This window comes from Phalangium opilio, unplaced genomic scaffold (assembly GCF_054372755.1).
Source record: "Phalangium opilio isolate 3A_F unplaced genomic scaffold, DU_Popi_V2 ptg000352l_1, whole genome shotgun sequence".
NCBI lineage: Eukaryota > Metazoa > Arthropoda > Arachnida > Opiliones > Phalangiidae > Phalangium > Phalangium opilio.
Window position 1 is genome coordinate 2,896,893 of NW_028324228.1, and position 26,824 is coordinate 2,923,716.

Here is a 26,824-nt window from a genome sequence, read left to right on the forward strand (position 1 = left end):
AATCTGGCGACTATCTGGCGTCTATAACTTCAATAGAACAAATTTATAAGTACAATCGTGAGAAAAGTCATTTCTACAAATAAGTCTAAAATTACACTACAGTATATCAGAAAGCTATTTACAGCATCCAGGGTAAACTAAAAATAAAGATAGAAAGGCTCGGCCTGTCAAAGAGGGATTAAACCATGACCAGGGTTTGGCGGCGCCACGAACTCGCCAACCAAGAGCTGCTCCCGGTCTTTTGATTGACATATGTTGATTGACAACCAACTATTGGGAAACAACAAAATATTGGAAGGATCTCTTTGATGTTTTAACTACACATTAAGGATCCGGAATTAAGTTCAGTGGAGGTTTTTAAAAACGAAAAACGCATTAGAAAAACATTGTATCCAATCAAAAAAAAACCATCTTTACACGTACATTAAAGCCATTATGAACTCTTCCATTATTTAAAATCTGTTTTCATTATAAATATTTTAGGACAATGAAAGTAACGAAATATCATTTTATGATTCAAGTTACTTTCATTTGGTGAAAAATTGACAACATATACAGTATAGCAAACGTTAGTGCAGTCGAATCCGCGACTATTGTTCATTTATTCTTAACACAGACAAAATTACCTATCGAAATCAGAAATTTTTCTTGTTGCAATAACAACCACAAGTACTATTAATATAAACCATTTTGTATTTGGAAATTACAGATCCAATCAAATAATACAATTAAGTACCAAAGCCGATCGAAGGCAATTTATCTAAGCATTAAGAAACATATTTTATATCTGTAACAGATTAAGAATTACGAAGCTAAGCCATTTATAAAAATAACTGATGCAAATTGCCAAAAACATGAGACCGCAAAAAAAATCGTGAAATATTGATTTTATCATACTGACAAAATAATTTGATTTTAAATAGTAGTTGCAGGCACGACAATTATTCAAATAAAGAATTGGATCTTTTTTTTTCGAGTTCAAAGATTTTCGACTGTAGGAAGGCACAATATACCAATCGTTATCAATCTCGGGCATAGATTTTCTTTCGGAAACTATTGACCATGGAAAAACATCTATATCACGTGGTCCAATTTTCCCATAGAATCTATAAATGAATAAGATTTCCTTAATTAGGTGCGAATCATTTTGCATTTGCTTAGCGTTGCTCAAAGGATTTCTTCGATTGTATAATATAATTATATAATAATATCCATTAGCAATGACATTCACCCTAAAAAATATTTTCATAGTAAAGCGTTTAAAATTTATTGTATTACCAAAATTTGTCTTTTTTAACAATCAAACTCTTAGGTATTTCTAGTTATTAACTTTATGGATGAAGGTACTCGGTAAAGACAATCCTATGAAAAACATTAACATGTACAAAAATGGGCCAAGCCTCGCTTCGTGCCCTCTCCGCCGTAAAACGTTCTGAGATCCCATGTAGAGCCAAGTCTGCCTTTTGTTCTCATTCAATCGCCAATTGAACAATTATGTTATAATTTAAGTCCTTTTCCTAATTAATAACCAATATTCTTTGACTCTATCATTATTATACATCTTTGTTCGGATCAAAAATATCGTGACTTGGCAACCGCAGATAAGTAATATTAAAAGGAAGTCGAGGGGATATTCACTAAATCGTTGCCGATTTTAAAATAATCGAGGGGATATTCACTAAATCGTTTATGGTCGAGGGGATATGTACAAGTTTATAAGGTGAGTTATGCATAACCCTATTTACAAGTTTATAAGGCGAGTTTTGCATAACCTTATGTACACCTGCGCTTGCCAAGTCACGATATTTTTGATCCGAACAAAGATGTATAATAATGATAGAGTCAAAGAATATTGGTTATTAATTAGGAAAAGGACTTAAATTATAACATAATTGTTCAATTGGCGATTGAATGAGAACAAAAGGCAGACTTGGCTCTACATGGGATCTCAGAACGTTTTACGGCGGAGAGGGCACGAAGCGAGGCTTGGCCCATTTTTGTACATGTTAATGTTTTTCATAGGATCTCACTTCTTTTTGTAGACCCTCTCGTTATACTTCGGTAGTTATATTAAAACAAGACCCTCTCGTGGTACTTCGTTTGCCAATATAATCGCTAAAGTTTGTCCATATTTACGTTGAATTACCCCTTTCGACCCGCAGAGAATATGCAATAAAGATTGTACGCGATATCCTAATAAAAGAATGTAGCATCAGTTACGACACATTTCTTTTAAACTACTACTCCTATTAGCTTTAATATATATTTAACTTTCGGTTAACTTTAAACCATTACGTCCTTTCATCTAGAACACACAATATTTCTGTTGAAAAGACGGCAGCGCCATCTAGTTTTAAAATAAAGAACTAAAGAACAATTTTATAAAAATTTCGGGATGTTTTAATTTTTCTGTGCTTTATAAAATAAATGGAAACTAAATCCTGAATTTTAAGTTTCTATCTCCTCTAGAAGTACCTTAGAATTTTGATGATCGGTGAGTGAGTGAGTGAGTGACAAAATAAGGTAAATTTCACCTGCGATATTTCGAAAAGTATATAGGGTAGGAACTTGAAATTTGGAAACTATAGCTACGATTGACAGTCCTCACGGCAAGCAAAATTTCAGACTTTTACCTGTACCCATCACGAAGTTACAGTGGGCTTAAAAGTGCCACGAGTTGCTTCGAGAAAAGGATGTCAGTGCTCGACTTGGCTGGGTGCTCCCAGATTATAACAAAGATAAAGTCCTGAAAAGTGTTCATAGCTTTGCATAAACCAACAAAAGTATCAAGGCCTCTTTATAGATAAATTTGATATTATTAAAATTATATTATACCATTCTAGCCTGAAAGCCCACAAGTATCAGGCTTTCATGGTAAAATAGGTCCTTAGGCTCAAGATCAGAGAGTGTTTAATCAGGTTTGATTTTGGAATTAAGGAGGACATTTGAGGTTTGTTGTCGTAAGGTGGAGCTGGTGTAAGTCACCACAGGCGAAAACAGGCTAGGCGAAACCCGTAAGGCCAGTTTCTTTTTCCCTAAAACCTTGATAGTTGGAATATTTGGAAACGAAAATTCTATTTGCTCTTACTCTCTGCGTGACGATTAATTAAGTTTGTAAACTTTCAACAAAATATAATAAATATTTTAGAAATAATTTATTTTTCCCAAGTTCTCGATAACTTTTCGTTACTTGACTGCCGTTGATATTTAAAATAATAACAAAATTCTCTCAAAACAAGTACACTGAGATTTGATGCAACGCGGATAATAGTATTAATATTTGTTACGCGGATAGACTTCTCGAAAAATGTTTCTTTACACAATAATAGGCAATATCACTATTGTTTCAATAAAATATTGAAAAATATCCAATATCGACTTATAAACTTGTGTAAAATTATCACACTTTATAGAAAGTAGACCAAACGTACGGGTACACAGATCAAGCGTCAAGATGATTTTGCCCCGATAACGATCTACCAATATACTAATGGTATGTGCTTCGCTCAATCGACTACAATGTTTTTATAATCAAAATCCCATGTCACCAAGAATAGCAGAAGCGATCTTTCAGTTGTTCCCACAATTTAAAAAATGTAAAAAAAAAATTAAGAAATATTTATTACCATCTTTGTTGTCTTCTGGGACGAACTGATATACTCTAGATATTTTGTTCTTTCTTAAAAACATTAGACCAGAGCTATTGTTTAGCGCACGTCTTAAAGCGTCCTTTAACTTCTGGTCATTGTTCAAACATTTTCCTGCAAAACGAAAGAAATCTATAATTTTTGATCGAAATGTAAGCATCCATACGTAATTTGTTTTATAAAACTATTAGAAGTATGTAGAGCGGGTCTCTTCCATAACGGTGGAACAAATTCTACGCTACACCGCGGGCCACAGGTCTCTTCAAGGCCTGAATATGAGGGTGCACAATATGCCTCTGGCATCGGTGCTAGGACCTCTTCCATAACGGTGGAACAAATTCTACGCTACACCACGGCCACAGGTCTCTTCAGGGCCTGAATATGAGGGTGCACAATATGCCTCTGGCATCGGTGCTAGGACGTGAGCCCCCCTCTCCCGAATAATAATAATGTAGAGCTAGCACGGTTCCAAATAACATTGTGATTCCTTATTAATCTATCCTTTAAAGTATTTGATAATAGGACACAAATACAAGAAATAAGTAACTTTATGGTCCAAACGCTTATTCATAATACTAGTAATAGCGCATAGATAACCAGAAAGTGAAGAACATTAATCCTTTTTCAACTGTATACGTGTAAAATTAGAGGCAAGGGGGGAACACAAAGGGGTAGTTGGTGAGCCTCGGTTTCAACTACATAGAGATTCTGAACTAGATTGTCTCATGTCACGTGACATGGTCTTGGGACAAAATGGTCTAGGGACAAATTGGTCTCGCGACAATTGAGTCTTGGGACAATTGGGTCTTGGGGCAAATGGGTCTCGGGACAAATGGGTCTCGGGACAAATTGGTCCCGGTACAATTGGGTCTCGGGACAAATTGGTCCCGGAACAATTGGGTCTCGGGACAAATTGGTCCCGGAACAATTAGGTCTCGGGACAAATTGGTCCCGGAACAATTGGGTCTCAGGACAAGAAAGTCTCGTTTTAAAAAAATGTCACCCCTTCAGCATTTTTTAAAACACCCAAATTTAACCGAACCAAACCAAACCTTACCTGACCGAACCGAACCTTACCTAACCTAACCGAACCTAAACTAACTAAACCTAACCTAACCCAACCTTGTTTGGATGTAAGAAGATTATTTATATGAGTATTAAAAGCCCGCCTCTTACCTCGAACAATTTATTAGCAATAATAGAAATATTTTGGAAAAGGTGGCAGCTAATTATTAGGAGAATATTTTGGAAAAGGTGGAAACGAATTATTGAGACCATTGCTTTGGAAAAGGAGGCAACTAATTAGGTAACCAAATAGTCCCGAGACCAAATAATCACGATACCAAATAGTCCCGAGACCAAATAATCACGATACCAAATAGTCCCGAGACCAAAAAATCACGATACCAAATAGTCCCGAGACCAAAAAATCAAGAGATCTAATAGTACCGAGACCGTAAAATCACGAGACCAAATAGTACCGTGACCAAAAAGTCCAGAGACCGAAAAGTCCCGAGACCAAAAAATCACGAGACCAAAAAATCACGAGACCAAATAGTCCAAAGACCAGATCGGTGAGACAAATTAGTCCCAAGACCAAATTGGTGAGACCAATTAGTCCCAATACCAAAGGGTGAGACCAATTAGTCCCAAGACCAAATCGGTGAGACCAATTAGTCCCAAGACCAAATTGGCGAGACCAAATTGGTGAGACCAATTAGTACCAAGACCAAATTGGTGAGACCAATTAGTACCAAGACCAAATTGGTGAGACCAATTAGTACCAAGACCAAATTGGTGAGACCAATTAGTACCAAGACCAAATTGGTGAGACCAATTAGTACCAAGACCAAATTGGTGAGACCAATTAGTACCAAGACCAAATTGGTGAGACCAATTAGTACCAAGACCAAATTGGTGAGACCAATTAGTACCAAGACCAAATTGGTGAGACCAATTAGTACCAAGACCAAATTGGTGAGACCAATTAGTCTCAAGACCAAATCGGTGAGACCAATTAGTCCCAAGACCAAATTGGTGAGATCAATTAGTCCCAAGACCAAATTGGTGAGACCAATTAGTCCCAAGACCAAATCGGTGAGACCATTTAGTCCCAAGACCAAATCGGTGAGACCAATTAGTCCCAAGACCAAATCGGTGAGACCAATTAGTCCCAAGACCAAATTGGTGAGACCAATTAGTCCCAAGACCAAATTGGTGAGACCAATTAGTCCCAAGACCAAATCGGTGAGTCCAATTAGTCCCAAGACCAAATCGGTGAGACCAATTAGTCCCAAGACCAAATCGGTGAGACCAATTAGTCCCAAGACCAAATTGGTGAGACCAATTAGTCCCAAGACCAAATCGGTGAGACCAATTAGTCCCAAGACCAAATCGGTGAGACCAATTAGTCCCAAGACCAAATCGGTGAGACCAATTAGTCCCAAGACCAAATCGGTGAGACCAATTAGTCCCAAGACCAAATCGGTGAGACCAATTAGTCCCAAGACCAAATCGGTGAGACCAATTAGTCCCAAGACCAAATCGGTGAGACCAATTAGTCCCAAGACCAAATTGGTGAGACCAATTAGTCCCAAGACCAAATCGGTGAGATCAATTAGTCCCAAGACCAAATCGGTGAGACCAATTAGTCCCAAGACCAAATCGGTGAGACCAATTAGTACCAAGACCAAATTGGTGAGACCAATTAGTACCAAGACCAAATTGGTGAGACCAATTAGTACCAAGACCAAATTGGTGAGACCAATTAGTACCAAGACCAAATTGGTGAGACCAATTAGTACCAAGACCAAATTGGTGAGACCAATTAGTACCAAGACGAAATCGGTGAGACCAATTAGTCCCAAGACGAAATCGGTGAGACCAATTAGTCCCAAGACCAAATCGGTGAGACCAATTAGTCCCAAGACCAAATCGGTGAGACCAATTAGTCCCAAGACCAAATCGGTGAGACCAATTAGTCCCAAGACCAAATCGGTGAGACCAATTAGTCCCAAGACCAAATCGGTGAGACCAAATAGTACCAAGACCAAATCGGTGAGACCAATTAGTACCAAGACCAAATCGGTGAGACCAATTAGTACCAAGACCAAATTGGTGAGACCAATTAGTCTCAAGACCAAATCGGTGAGACCAATTAGTCCCAAGACCAAATTGGTGAGATCAATTAGTCCCAAGACCAAATTGGTGAGACCAATTAGTCCCAAGACCAAATCGGTGAGACCAATTAGTCCCAAGACCAAATCGGTGAGACCAATTAGTCCCAAGACCAAATCGGTGAGACCAATTAGTCTCAAGACCAAATCGGTGAGACCAATTAGTCCCAAGACAAAATTGGTGAGACCAATTAGTCCCAAGACCAAATCGGTGAGACCAATTAGTCCCAAGACCAAATCGGTGAGACCATTTAGTCCCAAGACCAAATCGGTGAGACCATTTAGTCCCAAGACCAAATTGGTGAGACCAATTAGTCCCAAGACCAAATCGGTGAGACCAATTAGTCCCAAGACCAAATTGGTGAGACCAATTAGTCCCAAGACCAAATCGGTGAGACCAATTAGTCCCAAGACCAAATCGGTGAGACCAATTAGTCCCAAGACCAAATTGGTGAGACCAATTAGTCCCAAGACCAAATTGGTGAGACCAATTAGTCCCAAGACCAAATCGGTGAGACCAATTAGTCCCAAGACCAAATCGGTGAGACCAATTAGTCCCAAGACCAAATCGGTGAGACCAATTAGTCCCAAGACCAAATCGGTGAGACCAATTAGTCCCAAGACCAAATCGGTGAGACCAATTAGTCCCAAGACCAAATCGGTGAGACCAATTAGTCCCAAGACCAAATTGGTGAGACCAATTAGTCCCAAGACCAAATCGGTGAGATCAATTAGTCCCAAGACCATATCGGTGAGACCAATTAGTCCCAAGACCAAATTGGTGAGACAAATTAGTCCCAAGACCAAATCGGTGAGACCAATTAGTCCCAAGACCAAATCGGTGAGACCAATTAGTCCCAAGACCAAATCGGTGAGACCAATTAGTCCCAAGACCAAATTGGTGAGACCAATTAGTCCCAAGACCAAATCGGTGAGACCAATTAGTCCTAAGACCAAATCGGCGAGACCAATTCAGCGAGACCATATTTTCCTGTTCCGTTATCAATGATTGAAGGAGCTTTTTATTTTTCTAATAAAACGGATTCAACTTTAAGTTGCTTTAATTCAAATTAAACCTATTTTACTTCAATGAAATCTCTGTCGTCTCTTTACCTATAGATAACATTGATCATGGGTAAATGCAGTATCAAATACCTTACTAATATAGTAAATCTTTTTAAGGACTAGGTTTTTTTCCAAATCATCAATGATGAGAAAGTTTCAACGAAACTACAACCAATAAATGTGGGGGAAGACATTTAAACCGTGATTGCGATAATTTAGTGAAAAACATGGAAAAACAAATAGCTCTACAGGAAGTCTGGAAAGTGTTTTACCTCTCATTACGCACCACTAGTACTTGACAGCCCCGTTAAGTACAATTTTTAATGTGGTTAGGGTCAATCCTCGCTTTCCCCCAAGTTTTGGATGCTTTGCTGGGCCCTGTCAAGCAAGCCCCATGATCGTTTAACCATTGGCAGCTAAGAAACTTCAACAATAATGAGGTTTGTGCTTTTACGTTCTTCTTAAAGGGGCTGTTCGGACAGTGGGACAAACGACGATCTTCCTCATAGAGCTTAACATAGCGGTGGGTAAAAAAGGAGAGGGGGTCGGACAGCCCCTTTAAGCTCAAATTACACACGCTATAATCTTATTATATTAAAACACGGACTACTGAATATTTTGCTAGTTGTATATCTGACTAAGTAATTATAAGTATTTGGAATTGTTCTGTGTGGGTTTCGAGATTGAACTGACTCAAGCTTCGGCTAAATTCTTATCCTACTCAAACTTTAGCAGACGACGGGCCTCGAGTAAAGGCCACTTTATTTTCTCCATGGCAGACTTGTAAATATGGGGTACCATGGAGCCTGTGTCACCCAAGAAATTTCAAAGGACACCATGAAAAATTTTTTTCATGAGATGTCAGGTACCACCAAGGCAAGGGGGGCCCATACGCGCTTTTCGCGCGTCGAGTTTTCGATTTTCCAGACAACCAGCGCGTTGGTTTACAAAGCTAGCACGGAGGGGCTTATAAAATATCTTACGTATGTCTGTCAGCCATCCAGTCTTTTCAGAAACAGCGTTATAGTGCAAATGTTGTACAAATAATTTTTGTGCGAGTATTTTTTAATTATGAATTTTAGTTGATCGGTTAATGTGTTTATAAGAGTAAAAATAAATATAAATATAGGCACAGTAAATTTCATAAAATCCATTTATTTCACAGACTGTTTAATTACTTTGGAAGTTGGAATAAAGTTTTATTTCAGGTGCCTGCACATGGTACAAAATAACAATAACTATTCTAGTATATTAATTAGTGCAAACTATTGATTATAATAATTATAATTGATTATTATTAATATTATAATTATTCTATCTCGTGAAACATGACAAGCTGAATCGACCGGTGCCCAAGCCGAAACCGAGGCTTACCGGATATTTTAATACGTGACAAATTATAGTCAAAACAAAATCACTGGCCGTTAGCTTCAAAGCCAAAAATAATATTAATGGAAGTCTTAAATAACTATTAGGCATATATTATTTACTTGAGATTCTCGTGTATATTTACCCGGAACAACTTTTACCGACCAGGGCCGTGAGCCCGTGACTCACTCGCCCGACTCCCGAAGTATGTTGTCGGAGCCTCGGACTCTAGATCTCGCGGAGGATATTTGCCGTTTCGCGCCCAAACCCCAAAAGTATCGGCCAGGAACCGTAAACCGTTTAGCGAAAGATTTCTCTCTCCCCACTTTCATCACACGTGACACTTCGCCCTCTCAATCCTCAAGCGGTACGCGTCGCCTTGTTTCGTATGTTTTGAGATATTTCTACCTCTCGCGCCTAGCTCCGAAAAACCGAGATTTTTTGGGTCTGTACGAGCCAACCTAATAGTGCAATTTTTTGCGCATATACAGACCTTGCCACCAAGGTATCATGAAAAATTCAGGTATGGGTACTTTCCCCTATTACAAAAGTAGTTTTTAGTTTCATTTTTTAATATTTTTTTTTACCCCAGGCTAACTAGGGAGCCCCTGGAACCCAAATAAATTGTAATTCGAAAGGGCTGAACGGAACTCTCGAAAATTGTTACTATTTTCCAGAGTAGAGGGGTCTTAAGTGAGGAAGCCACTTTAAAAGATTTGTTATTAGCCACCCTGGGAACTTTATTATTTATTTGATGCAGATAACATCATGTGACTGGCTCTAACCCTGGAGGTTTTTATGGGCTGGTATGTAAAAATAAAAAAAAAATTTAATCGAAAATATTGTTTAAAAAAAATCAGAGAAAATTAGAGACTGCACATTTACTTAAAATTCGGAAAACTTAAAACACGGCTCTAAACTTTCAGAAAAAATTAAAGGCTTCATATTTAATTAAAATAAACCAGGAAAAATCTAAAAACAGCTCTAAATATTGCACCTATAAGTATCCCATTAAACAGCCAATCCTTATATAGGAGAGAACTCTAGTATGAAAGTTATCGCAAATGATCTGCGATAAACAACATATTAAAATTTTAATCAATTTTACCTTTGTGCAAAGCCCATTTCCTAGCCAATTCTCTGTCCCAATAGTTCATTCGTATTAAATTAGATCCGTGAATCCAAGATATTCTAAATATTAATTTTTCTTTCTCCTCCCATTCTAGTCCAGGAGTTTTTTCTACTTCTAGATTGTGGTAAATCCAGTCTTCAATATTTTTCCCAGCTTTAGGATTAGTCTCGGCAGATAATTTGTTTAACATCGGCATCTAAAATACAATCGCCATACCAATTCGTATACAGATGGCAAAATACGGCCTTTTACTTAATATAGGTGAAAAATATGAAAAAGAAATTATTACTTATTAAAACATAATTAGCATTTAATTAGTCATAAAAACGAGTGCCGCCATTGGTTTAGTGGCGTCTGCTAAACTACCTCTTACCCCAACGAGATTTGTTTAATTCTCACGGCCTAAGAGAGATAAGGGTAAGACAGGGGTTAGATGTTCGGTTTTGCAGACGCCACTAAACCAATAGAGGCTTAGTAGTCCTCGTTTTTAAGACAATTTAAATGCTGATTATTTTGTAATAGAAGATCATAACGTTTTTATATTTTTCCATTCATATTTAGAAAATGGCAGTTTTTTAAGGTATTGGCGTAATGTTATGATACCTGAACTTTTGCTTTAATTGAATTGAGGTCGTGGTGTAAAAAACAGTTAAAAAGAAAAAAGATAATCTAATGCAACAAAGAAGTTACTTAAGGAAATCAATTGTAGTTGTAACATTATAAGTAATTCTCAGAAGTAGCTAGTTATGACTCGGATGATTAATTGAAAATATAAAGTGTTCAGAAAATATTGTTTAACAATGAAATACGCACCTTTTAAAATTGACGTAAATAACGCAAAGCAGAGATAATTGAATCTCAGTTACATAAAATATTTTAGATTTTAAATCAGTAATCCTCTAATGCCAAGTCTTCAATAGCTAACAGATTTTGCTCTTGGAACTCTTCAAAATAAAACGTTCCTTATCTTACTTCTACCTATCGTAACAAGTAAGCAACCAATAATAAGGAAGAAAGATGAGCAACTTCGGTGTGAAATTATATCATTAAGTAGAATAATTTTTTTTATCTAATCATAGTTTCCTTCTTCAGTGCGTAACTTTGAATAGTACAGTCAGCCTAAATGAAGACTTTCTCTCCCGCAACTACTTGTTCATTAGTTTGAGCCCCAATATTGGGTGTGATATCAATAAAAAATAACTTGGTTATATTTTTTCAAACGGTCTAAAAAACCCGTGTTTTTTATCTATGTAACTAAGAACAGGATGTGTCTAACGGTTACCCCTCATTTAACCCAGTTCTCCTATTCCAATTAACCCAATATTCCACACCCAAAAAGACTGAAATAGAGTACAATTTGATGGTTTTATTTATTTATTTTTTCATTCCGTAAGGGATACACTTACTTGAAGTGTATAACCGCTCCAAAGAGGAAGAGACGGCCTCCTAACCAAACCAAACCAAACCTAACCTAACATAACAGTAATTAATTGGAAAAGGCATATTATTTGAAAAGTCAATGAAGCTAAACATCAATATTTTGGAAAAAAAGACGGAAAAAAGTAAGAGATAAGTGTAGAAAATTAAATGCCTGAAGTAACAGATATTCAATTTTCACTTTTGAACACATGATTATAAAACATCAATAATTTGAAAAAATTCTAATCTTAGTTTTTTTCACCAAAATTTCATATGCGAAAAATATTTTTCATCATTACTTAACCCTAGTATTTTACTCCCAATATTAGCTCTAGAAAAAGGCTTCTTCAAGAATTTTTTAAGGGATACTATACTAGCTTGATACTACGTTTTACTTTCGACTGACATGGTCTTTAAGAAGGTTCAAATACTTGCATATCTGAAAAAATTGAGATTTATGAGTTTAATTTTTATATTTTTAAATGAGAAATATTGCGAAGCGGAAAGTAACATAGGCAGTTTGATTGTGATGTTGATATTAGTGTCGAAAAGAACTGTAGATTGATCGTGATCTTTAGAGAGCTATAAATTACGTCAATTTTTGAAGCTTCGAAAACTTTGAAATTAACGAACACTTCTTGTTTTGATACGGTTTTTACTTTATCAGCTATAAATGTTTTTCTGTCCATTTTATTCCCCTTATAGGGCTCAACCTAATTGGAAATATTTGAGAGAATAAAATGGAAAACGCGTATTATTTTTAAAATGATTTACAAGTGTCATATAAAAATATCTACAAAGACAGCTTTTATTAATAGAAGGAAGGACTGAAGGGTCAAAATGTGTTGATGGTTAAATGATGTTAGTGCTTAACGCTTAAAATATTCCACTTCCGGCGAAGTCAGCACCACGACGTCAACATAGTCGCAACACAAATAGATCAACCGTAACCATGACAAGTTTTTGTGTTTTATATAAGACAATTGTCTTTACCAAAACTCGTGCCGCTTGCACTAACAGATTACGACATAACCATTCTTAAATGTGGTCGATAGATCCCAGGACCATTTTCTTTAATTAGAACCTGTGCATCTGTTGATTATCCCGCTTCCCTTATATCCACTTATATATACGAATAATACGGTACGCTCCGGGGTGCCTCAAAGTAGTGTTTTGGGACCTTTATTGTTCAATATTTATACTAGAAATGTACATATACGTCATGTGAATATGCTGACGATAATGCCTTAATTTCATCGGATAAAAATGTCATAGAACTCATACGAAAGCTTGAATTGGATGTTACAAACCTTAAAAATACTCTTGAAAGCAAAGGGCTAATCCTCAATGAAACTAAGACAATCTTCATGCTCATCACCCCTAAAAGCAAGAAAAAGCTGGTCGCTGATATAACTACGCTAGGCAGTTTAAAAATTAAAAGAGTTTAATGATTGATGATCAATTATCATTTATTCCCCATATTGAATACATAGGCTGCGTTCAGTAACGCTCAACGGAGGCTCCGTTGAATGCGCATTCGCCACTGAACGATTTTCGGAACTTCCGGTTTGACGTCACGATTGTAAGCGAAGAGGCATCGAAGTCATCGGCTGTAAGAGCCGATTACTTCGTTGAGCAACGCATTTGTGACGTAGCAGCAATGGAGGAAACGTATCTCCCTGAACGATTTCGAGATGTTAATTTGATGGATAATTTAGGAACTATTTATAAAATCGGTGTAGCAGCGACTGAATGCGAATGAATAGTGTCTGTTAATTATTTTATGAAATTTTTTCGATTATATCTATGAAGCTTAAAAAGTTATTGGGGTTTTAAAGCTTAAGCCTTGGCTAAGTTACGGGTCAGAGTTTGCTCTTATTTCGGCTAGCAGCCTCAGGTCCTCGCATATCCATTTCCATGAACTGTAAGCAGACGATACAACGAAAAGTTTGCAAAAAACCGTTCAGTAGCCTAATACGTCACATGACATCACGTTGATCAACGGAGCTCAACGTGTTTGGTCTCCGTTGAGCGTTACTGAACGCACCCCTTATTGGTAAAATTAGAAAGCGTATGTGGCTAACTCATCCATACTTAAACCATATAGACTTAAATTCTGCTAAAATTATATAACAAGCTATAATTCAGCCTCTTATGGACTATGGTGACATATTCCATTGTTACTGCCCTAAATTTAAACTCCAAAAATTAATTACACTTTGCCACAGAGGCGCTAAGCTAGTACTTCACAGAAATAGATTTGAATCAGCTTCGCAAGCTCTTAATCACTAAAACTTAATTGTTAAACATTTTTTTAAAGATGATATTCAAGAAAGAATATATTTTTATCCTTTAAATAAAATTAACAAAGAAATTCGTAATCAGGGGGTATTATATCTTTATAAAACACTGCTAAACGTGTTAGGCGACACTCTGAAACGTGTTATGCGACACTCTTGCAGTGGCGTCGCTAGGCCTTTTTTGGGGGCTATAGCGTCCCCAAATTTCAAAGTTAGCCCTCTCAAAATAATCCGTAAACTCTACCAAAAATAGCTCGTAGCCCCCTAAAATTCTGTAGCAAAATAGTGTATAAAATTTATTATGATAAGTTCGTTAAGTTTCATCTTTGTATAGAGATGAATATCAATATCAAACAGTATAGTTGGGACTAAAAGCAAACCAAACTTAAAAAAGACGAGTGAAATTATTTCATCCACAATTGTCTCATAGTCAATAACTGATCGGTTCCGTACTCATTATCAATAAAAGTTTGGAAATCTTCAATATACGAATAATAAGATTAAGGACCCCAAATTTCAAACCCCAGCAACGCTACTGCACTCTTGAAAGTGTTATGCGATACTCTTAAAAGTATTGTGCGACACTAAAAAAACGAGACTAAGTTAGGTACTGGCCTTTCTATAGACGCCAGCTTTTGTGACATGTCTTATCATAATTTTGAGAAGCATTAGTGTAGAAAATGTATTTTTTTTAAATAATGTAGAGTAGATTAGGTCAAACGCGTTCCTGGTGCTCGAAAAACTCTTAGTGAAAAGAGATTATTAAAAGGAGTACGTCTGTATCTACTGCTTGGATATTATGGACTCCAAAACCAAATTAATACCCAATGAACTTATATTAATTTAAAACTTTCTGCTTCTTTCAGAAGTTATCAAGTCGGTAAAAATGACCATCTTTTCGTGCAATTTCATGCTGGATTTTAAGTTGATCAAGTGGCCAACTTTTAGGCAGTTTCACATTGCATGCGAGAACTAGCATTTCTTAAAGGGGTATAGTTTTGCATTTAAGAACTTTCGTCTCAAGGTGGAACCTCGCTATGAGTTCAGCACTAATTGCTAATAAATCACCCACTCTTAAAGGTGGTATGCGACACTCCTAAAGTGTTATGCGACAATCTGAAAGGTGGTATGCGACACTGTGAAAGGTGGGATGCGGCACTGTGAAAGGTGGTATGCGACACTGTGAAAGGTGCTATTGCACAACACTCATATGAGAGTAAAAATTAACTTTTAGTTCGATATAAGAGTTAAAAAGGTGTGAAACTGCACCTCCTTTGCACCATTTTTTCTTATCTTTGACTCGAATTGCTGAAATAAGTGTTTTAAACTCTTTCAGGGGTGTAAATGAACACCTGTAATGGTGTCAAATTTATACCCATATAAACTACTTTTAAAGGTGATAAAGCACACCCCATTTTCTTAGAGTGTGTGGAACACAATCCCTTTTGCTATAAAAACCGAGTTATCTTAAGGGAAAGTTGGGCGTGTGTGCCACTCTGACGTAGTTTTGAAAAGTAACATATAAATTCCTCTTTATTAAGAGAGCCTGTTTCTAAGCCTTCATTTAGTTCAAATAATGTTTGACGTCCAACGTTGTTAATATGATCTAAAGCCGCTAATTGATTTCTGGCCTCCATTGTGTTATGATCAAAGTCCAACTGCTTTGGGCAGTACTTATTTACCAAGCTATGATAATTCTCTAATCCAGAAGTGTGAGAATATTTGTTAATTTGTTTAAGATCCTTAACAGCTTTTTATCTAAGACAGTTTTCTCTAATTTTGCGTAGGCATCGCGTTCAATATCCAACCATTTTTTCACGCTTGCTTTTTCTGCGCTTAAAGGTTCATGGCCACAATTATCATAATTTTCAAGGTCTGGAAATTCGTGGATGTCACTGATGTGATATAATACCGACTTCCACATATCGATCAATACTTTTTCATCGCCTTCGTGGTTTTCAGAACAGTACCAAAGATGTCTGTTTAGAGTTTTAACTCAAGGCAATAATTCTTTTGCAGATTTCTTTTTATTTTCTGCTGCGTTCAACAATTTATATCGGATTCCTTTAGCTAGATGCCATATGTCAAACTGATAAGCAATTGTTAGGTGATAATCTCTTAGATAGGCCCTGCACTGAATGTGTCTCTCAACACTCTAAGAAAATGGGCTGTGCTTTAACACCTTTAAAAGTAGTTTATATGGGTCCAAATTTGACACCGTTACAGGTGTTCATTTGGTATCGTTCCTTTCAACCGAATTCCCAGTGGATCGAAATCCCATTCGACCGAAAATCCCGCAATGATTTTAGATTTCCAGCCCAATGGCTATATTCCCGATGGACCCAAATCCCAATCGTCCGAATATGCCCCTAAAAATACATGAATATAACTTGAAACACTGTAGCCGTCAGCGATTCGGTGGTGTAGTGGATACGATGTTGGACTGCGAAGCGATAAGTTGTTGGTTCGAATCTCCGAAAGGTATGTTAATAATATTAAACGTAAATGTTTCGTGATACTAATTAAAACGCTCACTTTCATTCCTTTCAAGGCAAGAGATATATGGAATTAATAAACAAATTGTGATTAAAATGAAGTACAGTCTTAATGGTAGTTCCATCAATGTCTTTAAGTTTTAAATTAAAATTTTAATATTTTGGTTTCGGATGGGTTAGGTTAGGTTAGGTTAGGTTCCAATAATTCGTTGACACCTTTTCCAAAATATGCTCCTTTTAATTAGCTACCACCTTTTCCAAAATATTCTCCCTTTAAATAGCTGACACCTTTTCCAAAATATTCTCCTATTAATTAGCTGCAACCTTTTCCAAAACATTCTCCTACTAATTAGCTGCCACATTTTCCAAAATATTCTCCTTTTAATTAGCTACCACCTTTTCTAAAATATTCTCCTATTAATTAGCTGCCACCTTTTCCAAAAGATTTTCCTATTAATTAAAAATACATTTAATGCAAAACCATACAGTATGTCTTCTTCCAGTTCAATAGAATTTCGGTCCAATGGGATTATAATAAAATCGCACCTTTTGGCTACGTTCGGTCGAATGGGACACCACAAAAAAGGCGTTCTGTCGAATGGGAATTCGGTTCAATGGGACCAAAGCGTTCATTTACACCCCTGAAAGGGTTTAATAACACTTATTTGAGCAATTGGTGGCAAAGATAAGTATAATATTGTGCAACAGAGGTGCAGTTTAACACCTTTTTAACTCTTATATCGCACTGAATGTGAGTTTTTACTCTCATATTAGTGTTGTGCAACTCCTTAAAGGGTGCGGCATAGCACCTTTCAGAGTGTCGCTTCACACCTTTAAGAGCGTCGCGTAACACCTTTAAGAGTGGGAGATTTTTTGGTAGGATAGTAGTAGAAATTCTAGTACTTTTCCTAAACTTAAGAGCAAAACCGATGACGTAAAAAACACTATAGTAGCTACATTTTGACCACTCTTGAGGCATAACTCAAATATCGAGTATAGTTTTCCTGACTATTTAAATTTTGATTATCCGCCATTCCGCAGTATTATTAGCAATTAATGCTATATTCATAGCAGGGTTCCACCTTGAGAGAACTTCATCACCTATAGGGAGGAAAGTTCTAACATGCAGAACTATAACTCTTTAAGCGAGTATTGTTGCGAATATAAAGTCATTTTTACGGGTTTATAAACTTCTGAAAAAGGCAGAAAGTTTTTAATTCGTACAAATGCATAGGGTATTAAATTAGATTTGGAGGCTATAATATTCAAGCAGTAGATATAGACGTTCTTGTTAAATTTAATAATCTCTTTTCACTAAGAGTTTCTCGAGCACCAGAAACGCGTTTAATCTAATTTGCACTACAGATTTTACAAAAAAAATCCATTTAGTACTCTAATTTTTCTCAAAATAATGATAAAACATGTCACAAAAGCAAGTGCCCCACTTTGGCTTCCCCAGCTGGCTCTGTCTGTGAGGCCAGTACCTAACCTAGTCTCGTTTTTTAAGAGTATCGCTTAACACGTTTAGCATAGTTTTATGAATGTACAACACCGCCAGATTAACAATTTCTTTGTTAATTTTATTTAAAGGATAAAACTGTTTTCTTTCATGAATATCATCTTTAAAAAAGGTTTAACAATTACGTTTTTCAATAATTTTTTACTGTTTGTATTGACTTTAATATTAAAACATTAATGAAAAATAAATGAAAGACCTTATTTAAGAAACCCGCAGTATTATAATTTTTCATGTTTAATTTCGAACGGGGTTTTAATAGTGTTATTTTACACCGAATTTACACTTTAAATTGGCCCCTAAAAACTCAAGGTAATGAAACTCTCTTTTGGGTGTTTTTACGGTGTTTACACCATTTTAACACGTTTTTAACACTTCCCTTTCTTAGAGTGTGTCTTTTTATTGATGTCAGCTGCTATATTATCCTCAGTACCTTTACTTTAACAGCTGTGTGCAAGCTTTCAACAATTTCCATAGTTTTGAATTTGCTGCCAGTTCAAAACCTCTGAAATCATAACTGAGACCCCCCTTTTATTCGTATTGCAAGGCCTAGTATTAGAGATGGCAATGGTTAGGCTTAGTTTACAAGTGAATAATAACCGACTCTTGAATTACATAGCGTTGTCCTTTATTTTCCGAAAATACATGTGCACGCCACGATGGCAAAAACAACTCTCTCTCCCAGTTTTCCCTCGGCCTTCCTCTAGCCCCCCTGTTATTGGGCTTGGTCCCCCATATTTACAAGAACGAGAAGTGACCGACGGTTACCAAAACTTTTCACAAGTAAAGGATTAAAAACGCGAGGGCAGTACAGAAATTAGCTACGGGGCAGGCCTACAATAAGGGCTGCAACACAATGTAATACATTATAAACAGTCAGCAAGATTAGCAGTCGTTGCTGATTGTATGAAACTATGTGGAGGTGTTGCTTTCTTTCTTTTTGTTGCTTAGAAAACGCGTGTGTGTGTAGACAGGACGAGAACGAAGGCCAAGACGTTCGATCAAGCTCGTGCGAGCAAAGCGTACGATAAACCGAAAATGTGGACTGAACTTGATTTATGGCAATCACGCCATAAATACATGTAACTGGAAATGCCCGCCATTTTCTGCCTCGGTCTATTCACAGAACTTATCCCACGTGACAAAGAGAAGGACAGTAATTGGTTGTGCGTCACCTACGCTGGCGAGATCGACGTAAAAAGTTCAGCAAGATGAACAGTTTTCGTCTCTCTCGCGCGTGAAGTTTTCTCAGTGTGGACATGCCATTTTCTGGGCGTTCTTGGCTAGCCTTGCGAGTTGAACGAATATTTAACACCAGTGCGTACATAGCTTTAGTCTGATAATCCTAGCTTTTACATTGTTATAACTTGAGCGTTACGACTGCCATCTACAACAAATACCAGCAACTATCTGAGCTTTTTTGTTCTTACCATTAAAATGCGCCATTTTTTATACAATAATACTGAGAAATTGGGAAAGGATAGTCTTTATTTTAATTAACAACCTTGACATTCAGGATGAATAATTATATCTTTGTGCACTGGTCATTAATTTCTTTCAAAAAGTAAACGTTTAGCTATTGCTAGTTAAACAAGATGGCCCCGGCCATATTACGCTTTGGTGCTTGGCATGTTATTAAAATAAATTTCTATCCAACGGGCTGGGACATTTACTATAAATGGCTTTCTTAATGCAAAATTGATACTTGTAGCATAATTTGTGACTGGAACTAAAATTATTCAATGATTGTACTCATATACAAATATACAACCACCGCCTAGAATTAGCCCCACATCAATATTTTTACTTCAGAGTTGATACAATAGATATAAAATATACTGCTAAAAGGGAGAATTATACGTCTGTAAATTTCACTTTGAAACGAATGAAGTTTGAACGACTTTCTTTAAACTCCATCGGTGGACTGGGGGCCTTGCGTCCTTTTATGAAAATTCCAATTGCAGTGTCGGTGCTTTACTATAAGTAAAGTAACTTAGTGTTGATCTTGTAGTTTCATCTGGAACACTTTTTATGGAGGGTTCCAAGTCGAATATGAGTCTCTTTATCTAGGATCTTAAGCTTAATGTGGGTCTCTTTTACAGCTTCTTATGGTGCTGGGCGCTATAGCGGGTAAACGCAAAAACACCAAAAAAGGCGAGCTTTTGCACGACATAAAAGGGAGAAAAGAGGGAAAAAAGTTGTCCGTTTATAAGCTTATACCTTTTGTCTGCCAAAAGAAGGCAAGCACAAAAACAAAAATGTAAATAATCACGATTATGAAATACAATGAATGTATGTTAAACTTGTTTTGCTTTGGCCATATTAATGCAAAGTTAAGACCATAATAAAACTAGTATAACATGCATTCAGTCTGTTTCATTATCGTGATTATTTACATTTTTGGTACCTAAATTGACTCCAAGCGCCGCACTTTACAAAGACTACTCTTCTCATCCTGTAATTAACTGCAAAAATTCAGAGAAAAATTATCCCTGAAACAAAGTAGCTACTAGAAAACTGTTAGTCTTTATTTTATGAAGATTTGAAGTAACATTAAAGCAACACCAATGTTCTAAAACAAAGCTTTCTAAATTTCGCGCCAAAGAGTAGATTTTCGCGCCATCTACGTGTCGCTGTTGGAAGTAAAATATCCAGTGGTTACCGCCCATGTCAATAGGCGGGGCTTTACATTTCCCCACTAAAACTTAGCATTTCATTCACCGCTCTATGAGAAATCATCCTCTTCATCGGTTAGTGAATTTAAACTAATCGCTATGTTTGCATCTAAATTGAGCTACGTGAAATCCACTCTGTCCAGCATAATATTGAAGAACAACATCACGCTGTCTCTCTTATCACATTGAAATCTATTTTTATCATTCTTGATAGGGCTTTCAGTTAACAGTTTTTCCTCGCTTCCTTCTTCCTGTTGTCTTTTTCTGACGTGACTTAAGATATTTTCACTGGGTTCTATGGGCTTTTGTAAGGCTGATTCGTAATTTGTACTTCCCATTAGTGATTTGAGGATTTGGTCTTGTTTTTTTTATTCAAAATGCACTAGTTTGTACGTGGGAGCTGTAATGCAACACAGTTTATCAATGAGAATATATATTTTCGAAGCTGTAAGGCTATTTCAGCCCTAGATCGTCACTTGAAACTTGAAAGGAACCAAAAAAAAACGCCCTTGTGCATTTCTTGAACTGATTTTTTTAGTTTGCCCCAAGTTTGTTTTACGTCAGTGCAGGTTAGCGTCGGAAGATTATCTTCCCTGTTTACGAGTAGTAACCTAGTAGGACAGCTATGCAATGCTTGGAAAACCCTCCTCCTCCTCCTGCTGGGCAAGAACAAACTACCACGAATTCATTGCTGTCACTCAGGTCCAATTTAACCTTGTGCGGCTCTTCCCGATAATCCTGAATTTTGAAGAAGTAACGCTTCAATATAACTTAGTTAAAAATTCTTTTGATTTTTCAGAAACGCCAAAGCTATTAATATGATTTTTTCTTAGTTAAATTGTTCCCCTTGTATTAAGCAATTCTTCCCATTTCCAATATAGTCCATAATTTTGACAAGAGAGAGAGAGAGAGCAACAGGTACTAATTAAAGCGAAAACAGTATTACCAATTTTTATAATCTTCATGTTATGACCAAGGCTTAAGTGTTTACAGTCTAATTTGGTTAATATTAGGGTAATTAGGTTTTCAACACTTACCATTTTTGACCATATTCTCTCCTGAAATTGTGGTTCATCCATTCCAAGAAATTTCGAGTACTAATTTTCATTTGGCACTAAATTATAAGTTTAAACGTCACATACTCTGCCGTTGTTGCTTAGCTATAGACCTGCCATTATTTGTTTCCTTTAGATCAAGCTTCGCGTTTTCTCCGCACGGTGGCACTAGTGAAACTTTTCGTTACAAATCAGTCTGGGAAATAGCACATTTCTTCTGGTCCAAAACCAGTTTATTAATTGCTTGGACTAGTTTTTTAATTCAAAAAGTGGGGGTTACTGGTCCTCGGGACCAGTTTATTAATTGCAAATCTATAGGAGAACAAAGGTGGGGATCAGTCCTGAGAACAGTTTATTATTTTGGACACTAGGGGTCACTGGTCCCAAGGACTAGTTTAAAAATATCCTTATTTCCCAGACTGCGGCAGAGACCCCCCTAGTGTCCGAAATAATAAAATGGTCCCCGGACTGGTCCCCGCCATTGTTCTCCTAGTTATTTTAAGGAACTTCAATTATAATACTATGAAACTGAATTTGGAATTGTCCCCGCCATTGTTCTCCTAGGTTTAGTGATGCGTATATAAAATACACCCTTTTGAAATAGGGCGGCTCCCGAAAAAATTATTTTAAACATAGCCCACTCGATTCGCACTCACGGACGCGCGTGATAGAGTGGGCTATGTTTTAAGGAACTTCAATTATAATACTAGGAAACTGAATTTGTATTTTGGACTAGAAACTTTTAGCCGCGTTGTTTAGTTTAATCATGGTAGGAAGCGTTCCCAGTTAATTAAAAAAATATATGACAAATTTTAATAGATTTTACAATTCAAATCTGTAATTTGACTAGAAAATTCTATTAAGTTAACGTCCTTATTTTAACCAAACGTATTTTCAAAGTTAAATTAATAGTAATTTGCCATACGTTGTTAAATTTATGGTTAATTAAAAAAATATTTGACAAATTTTGATCGAGTTTACAATTCAACTCTGCAATTAGATTAGAAAATTGAAAGCGCTACCTACCTAATAATTTTTAGCAATGTAATTTAAGTCAATGAAACATATTCATATAAAGTTAAATCATTATAAGTCGCTAGGGGAGTTGCCTATCCTCTAAGTGTGAAAACAAACTTTCCCACGTGTATCCTTTATCCATGTAATTGTTTTGCCTTTTTATATTTAAAAGAAACATAATATCTTACTCATGTCATAACGATTGAAATTATTTATTTAAAGACTAATGATTTCCAACATAAACATTTTCTAGCTCACATTAATTATTTGAGTTCACAGAGATTTGAAAATTTAAAAAAATTCAACCAAGTCCAAAAGGAATTATTAAATTCATATTTTCAGATATTAGGTTCATATATTTTAAGATGAAATTTTATGTTGTCCAGCATTAGTTGAAAATTAAGCCAACCTACGAATTTAATTAATACGATCATAATCAGATTCATTCACCATTACCGTTAGTAGAAAAACATGTTAATGTTAGTTAATTTAGCCATGCATAGATTCATCGTGAATGTCTGTAAAAAACCAGTGGTTTTGTAAACGTTGTATTAAACAATGCTTACCTTTACACAATGGTGTTTTTACGTTCTTCTTTTCATTACTGAATGTCCTTGTTGTCATAATCAGATTGATTCACCGTTAATGTTAGTAGGAATACTCCTTACGTATTCATAATAGTGTTACATATTACAGGCTTCATATTTCTTTACTGAATGTCTTAGACAGCTAGACTCCACATTGAATCACCTTTAATGTTAAACCCGTTGTTGTGGTTTTGACAACGACATTTGAATGGTAAATAAGCAATACTGTTGTAATCAGAATGGTTTTTGAGGATATAAATAGGTCTGTAATTCTAATGATTCTAAGTGTTAAGGAGACTCGGACTCAACGACGCTAAGCCTTTGCTTGCTTACTTCTAGACCTCCCTTTGGCCACAATACACGATCAATTTATACATAATTGTTGTTAAAGGATTGGCGCACCGAGATGAAGTTTATTTAGTTATATGTTCATTTTAAAATTAATTGAACTAGATCAAATATTGAATAGACTACCCCTCTGGCTCGAGCCGCTCGACATAATAATAACACGGTAAAAAAATGTAAACAAGAGAGACACTGGGGATTGGGTAAAGGAAAAGGTAGGAACCATAGCAACAGTCGTCCTGTCCAATAGCGGCGGTCCGGCTTAAAGGCCCGTTCAGACGACACTCTGCTACTCTGTGGAAATGTGTTTTCACTAAAATTTCAGTGAGAGGTATATTGAAGGGTTTTAAATTATCGTGCAAAGTTTTAAAACGAATAGTTCTTAAAAATTTCCTAGGTTGTGATTGTTCACAAACAAAATTTTAGTGAATGTTAGGAAGAGAACAGAGTAGCGTACTACACAACAAAGAGTAACGTCATTTTCGGAAGTACTCTATTGGCTGTGCCGAGCAAAGAGAGAAAAAAAGTTGAATTTTTTAAAAAAAATTTCTCGCTTTTCCGAGATCAAGAATGAGAAAATTTTGTCCGTGTCAACAGCGCATTTTCTAGAGGCTGGTGAAACCAGAAAATCTGATGAGCTCAGTACAGCGAGCGTAGCGGGAAAAAGAGTGTCGTCTGAACGGGCCTTTATAAACACCAAACACCAAAAAAAAAGGAGGGGCTTGTGCACACCAAAATTGTCCGTTTTAAAGAGCTGATACCTTTAGTGTTGCCATAGATGGCAGCACCAAAGCAAAAAGTGAACAATACGTATATTTTTTTTTTCAATTATTCTGGTTTCTGGGCACGAAATGGAGGGGCATTTCATGAATTTTCGAGACAATACCATAACCAGGAATTACTTTATCTCTTGGTAATTGCGAAGTGATTCGGAAATGGCGAAGAACGTTCGCTAGAAATACTTTCAACTCAATCGCGGCGAATGGTTGTCCTGGAAAACGGATGAAATTAAGTGAAGTTTTTAATTATTGAACGAAAGGAGTTGACGAACCGATGCAATTGCGAGGACCGGCTGCAAATGGGATATAGCAAAATGGGTGTCTTCCCTCGCTGTTCTCTGGGTTGAATCTGTCAGGGTTGAATACCTCTGGATTGGGGAAATATCGGGGGTCGCGATGAACGCCTTGAATCGAGAAAAGGCACGTCGCACCTTTTTTAAGAGCTTTCTCACCTAAAACTTGCAACAGTATTACTTTATCAAGATATTTTTAAATTAAAATGATAGTCGATGTTCTGTAGAAAATTTTAAATGTAGAACAAAGAGTGAAGGAAACTTCTAATTAGTTTATTAGCAAGGGCACATTGTGAAGTAGTAAGCTGAAAACGAACCTATTTGTAAATCTTCAGTTAGCTCGCGAGCAATCAACGGAAGTGGAGGACAAAGCCTTAACGATTCCTGTAAAGGCTTAAGTTGTAATACAGCTGCTTTAGCTATTGAACAAAAGTTAACCTTGGTGACTTTTTCGAGGTAGGTCAAGTGTTTAAAATCGGTGTATTCAATGTCCCTTTCGGTGTCCGTTCCACAGATGGAAGTCAACTCCTGGTAAACATTTTCTTGAATCTCCGGATAAAGACCAATCATGTACAGAGTAAATATTGTAAGGGTAGCGCTAGTGTCGAAACCCTGCCAGAGTCATTTATTATAGGAATTTTACACTTAAAGCGCACTTTGTTCTTTTTTACCGCTCCAATGATAGTGATGAATTCGTCTCGAAATTGTTTATCGCTCATTAATTCGGGGTTTTTATCAAGCATTTGTAGAATAATGTCAGCGAAGTTCACACTTCGAACGTTATCGTCAGGCTCTTTCATATTCGCCTTCTTTTTCATCATTACCGTCTGCGATTAAATTCATGGTTTTGTTCGGAATGTGTCAAATCCGAATTTCAAAAAGTGTCTACTTACTTCAAAGGTCTCATCAATTACTTTAACTGCGTTTACGGTTTCTTTTCCCTTCGCTGTCATTTTGTATATATTGTCTGATTGCAACCATGGTCGAATTAATCGGTGACTGTAGCTTTCTTCTAGGCTAATTTTATTGATATTTTTGGTTAAGTCATAGTAATTAGGCGCTTAAGAACTACTGATTGGTTTCTGGAGAGCCTTGAACTGTCGAATTTTCATTTTAAGCCGCATATAACAATTCAAGCTTCATAAAAGTGAAATAGTTTAAACTAGGGAAAACTGAGGGGAGAGAATTAAATCTAAGAGAGGAATTGTGTTTTTATTGGAATGAATCAAGTTTTCTTGTTGATACCTTTTAATGGCTTTGAAAAAGAAATCTCCAAGATATTCGTTCCTTTGGTAATCTTCGTCAAAACCAGCGGCGTCTAAAAGAGCAATTATTGTTGATCTTGTTTTTAAAGACAACTCAAACATTCGCGTGAAAAACGTAAATGACTATTAGCATATCAGGTCAGTCATAATTTCAAGGCAAAGAGGGTAAATAAATGAGAGCTATTCCCCTAAAGGGTGGTAAAATTACTAGTCGCTGGTCCTTTTAGAATTATAATGTCCATTGTTCAAACTATGTTGTAATTCAATGACTGTCTGTTTGATGCCATACTTCTATTCGGTATCAAAGATATCTCAATTTACCCGCAATTATGTAGAACGCGCGCTTCTCGATTGACTCCGCTATATCTAAAATCTTCGAATCTGATTTGGAAATGTCTTCTTGAAATTGGGAGATCATCACTTTGACGTATTTGTGGGAACGAATTCCTTGATGCTCTGGAGATGAAACATCGGATTTAGCAATTTCCTCTGTTTCTTCCAAAGGTTTCCCTCGCTAAATATTCGGCAAATAAATGGCTTTTTGAAGTTTTTTGAGTGTATTGGGAACATAAGAAATGTAATTATTTTTTACAATAACCTCGTTACTAAGCCTCTTCCCAAAAATATGTGGAACATCTTGTAAAGGTCGGGTTTGTTGATTTCTTTGCTACTGGTTAAGACAACCTTGAA

At 36.5% G+C, this 26,824-nt stretch overlaps 1 protein-coding gene and 3 long non-coding RNA genes across 5 annotated transcripts; all 4 read right to left on the reverse strand.

The window, feature by feature from the left end:
- Positions 1–1,057: 1,057 nt before the first annotated feature.
- On the reverse strand, positions 1,058–11,329 carry LOC149602879 (interferon regulatory factor 8-like). The gene is made up of 4 exons (XM_089860501.1): positions 11,202–11,329; positions 10,365–10,584; positions 3,627–3,761; positions 1,058–1,106 (listed from the first exon to the last, which is right to left on the reverse strand). The coding sequence occupies exons 2-4, from the start codon at positions 10,582–10,584 to the stop codon at positions 1,075–1,077; spliced, it is 387 nt and encodes a 128-aa protein (XP_089716627.1). The 5' UTR covers positions 11,202–11,329; the 3' UTR covers positions 1,058–1,074.
- Positions 9,024–9,747, reverse strand: LOC149602880 (uncharacterized). Its single transcript, XR_016376987.1, has 2 exons — positions 9,379–9,747; positions 9,024–9,316 (listed from the first exon to the last, which is right to left on the reverse strand). It is a non-coding gene; the product is annotated as an uncharacterized LOC149602880 (long non-coding RNA).
- An 11,724-nt stretch (positions 11,330–23,053) lies between the features above and the next one.
- On the reverse strand, positions 23,054–24,509 carry LOC149602881 (uncharacterized). Of its 2 annotated transcripts, none has more exons than XR_016377059.1 (2): positions 23,432–24,509; positions 23,054–23,274 (listed from the first exon to the last, which is right to left on the reverse strand). It is a non-coding gene; the product is annotated as an uncharacterized LOC149602881 (long non-coding RNA). The 2 variants fall into 2 exon arrangements; XR_016377060.1 differs by having other exon boundaries at positions 23,054–23,383.
- A 665-nt stretch (positions 24,510–25,174) lies between these two features.
- Positions 25,175–26,148, reverse strand: LOC149602882 (uncharacterized). The gene is made up of 4 exons (XR_016376957.1): positions 26,115–26,148; positions 25,763–26,041; positions 25,308–25,696; positions 25,175–25,253 (listed from the first exon to the last, which is right to left on the reverse strand). It is a non-coding gene; the product is annotated as an uncharacterized LOC149602882 (long non-coding RNA).
- Between the last annotated feature and the right edge of the window lie 676 nt (positions 26,149–26,824).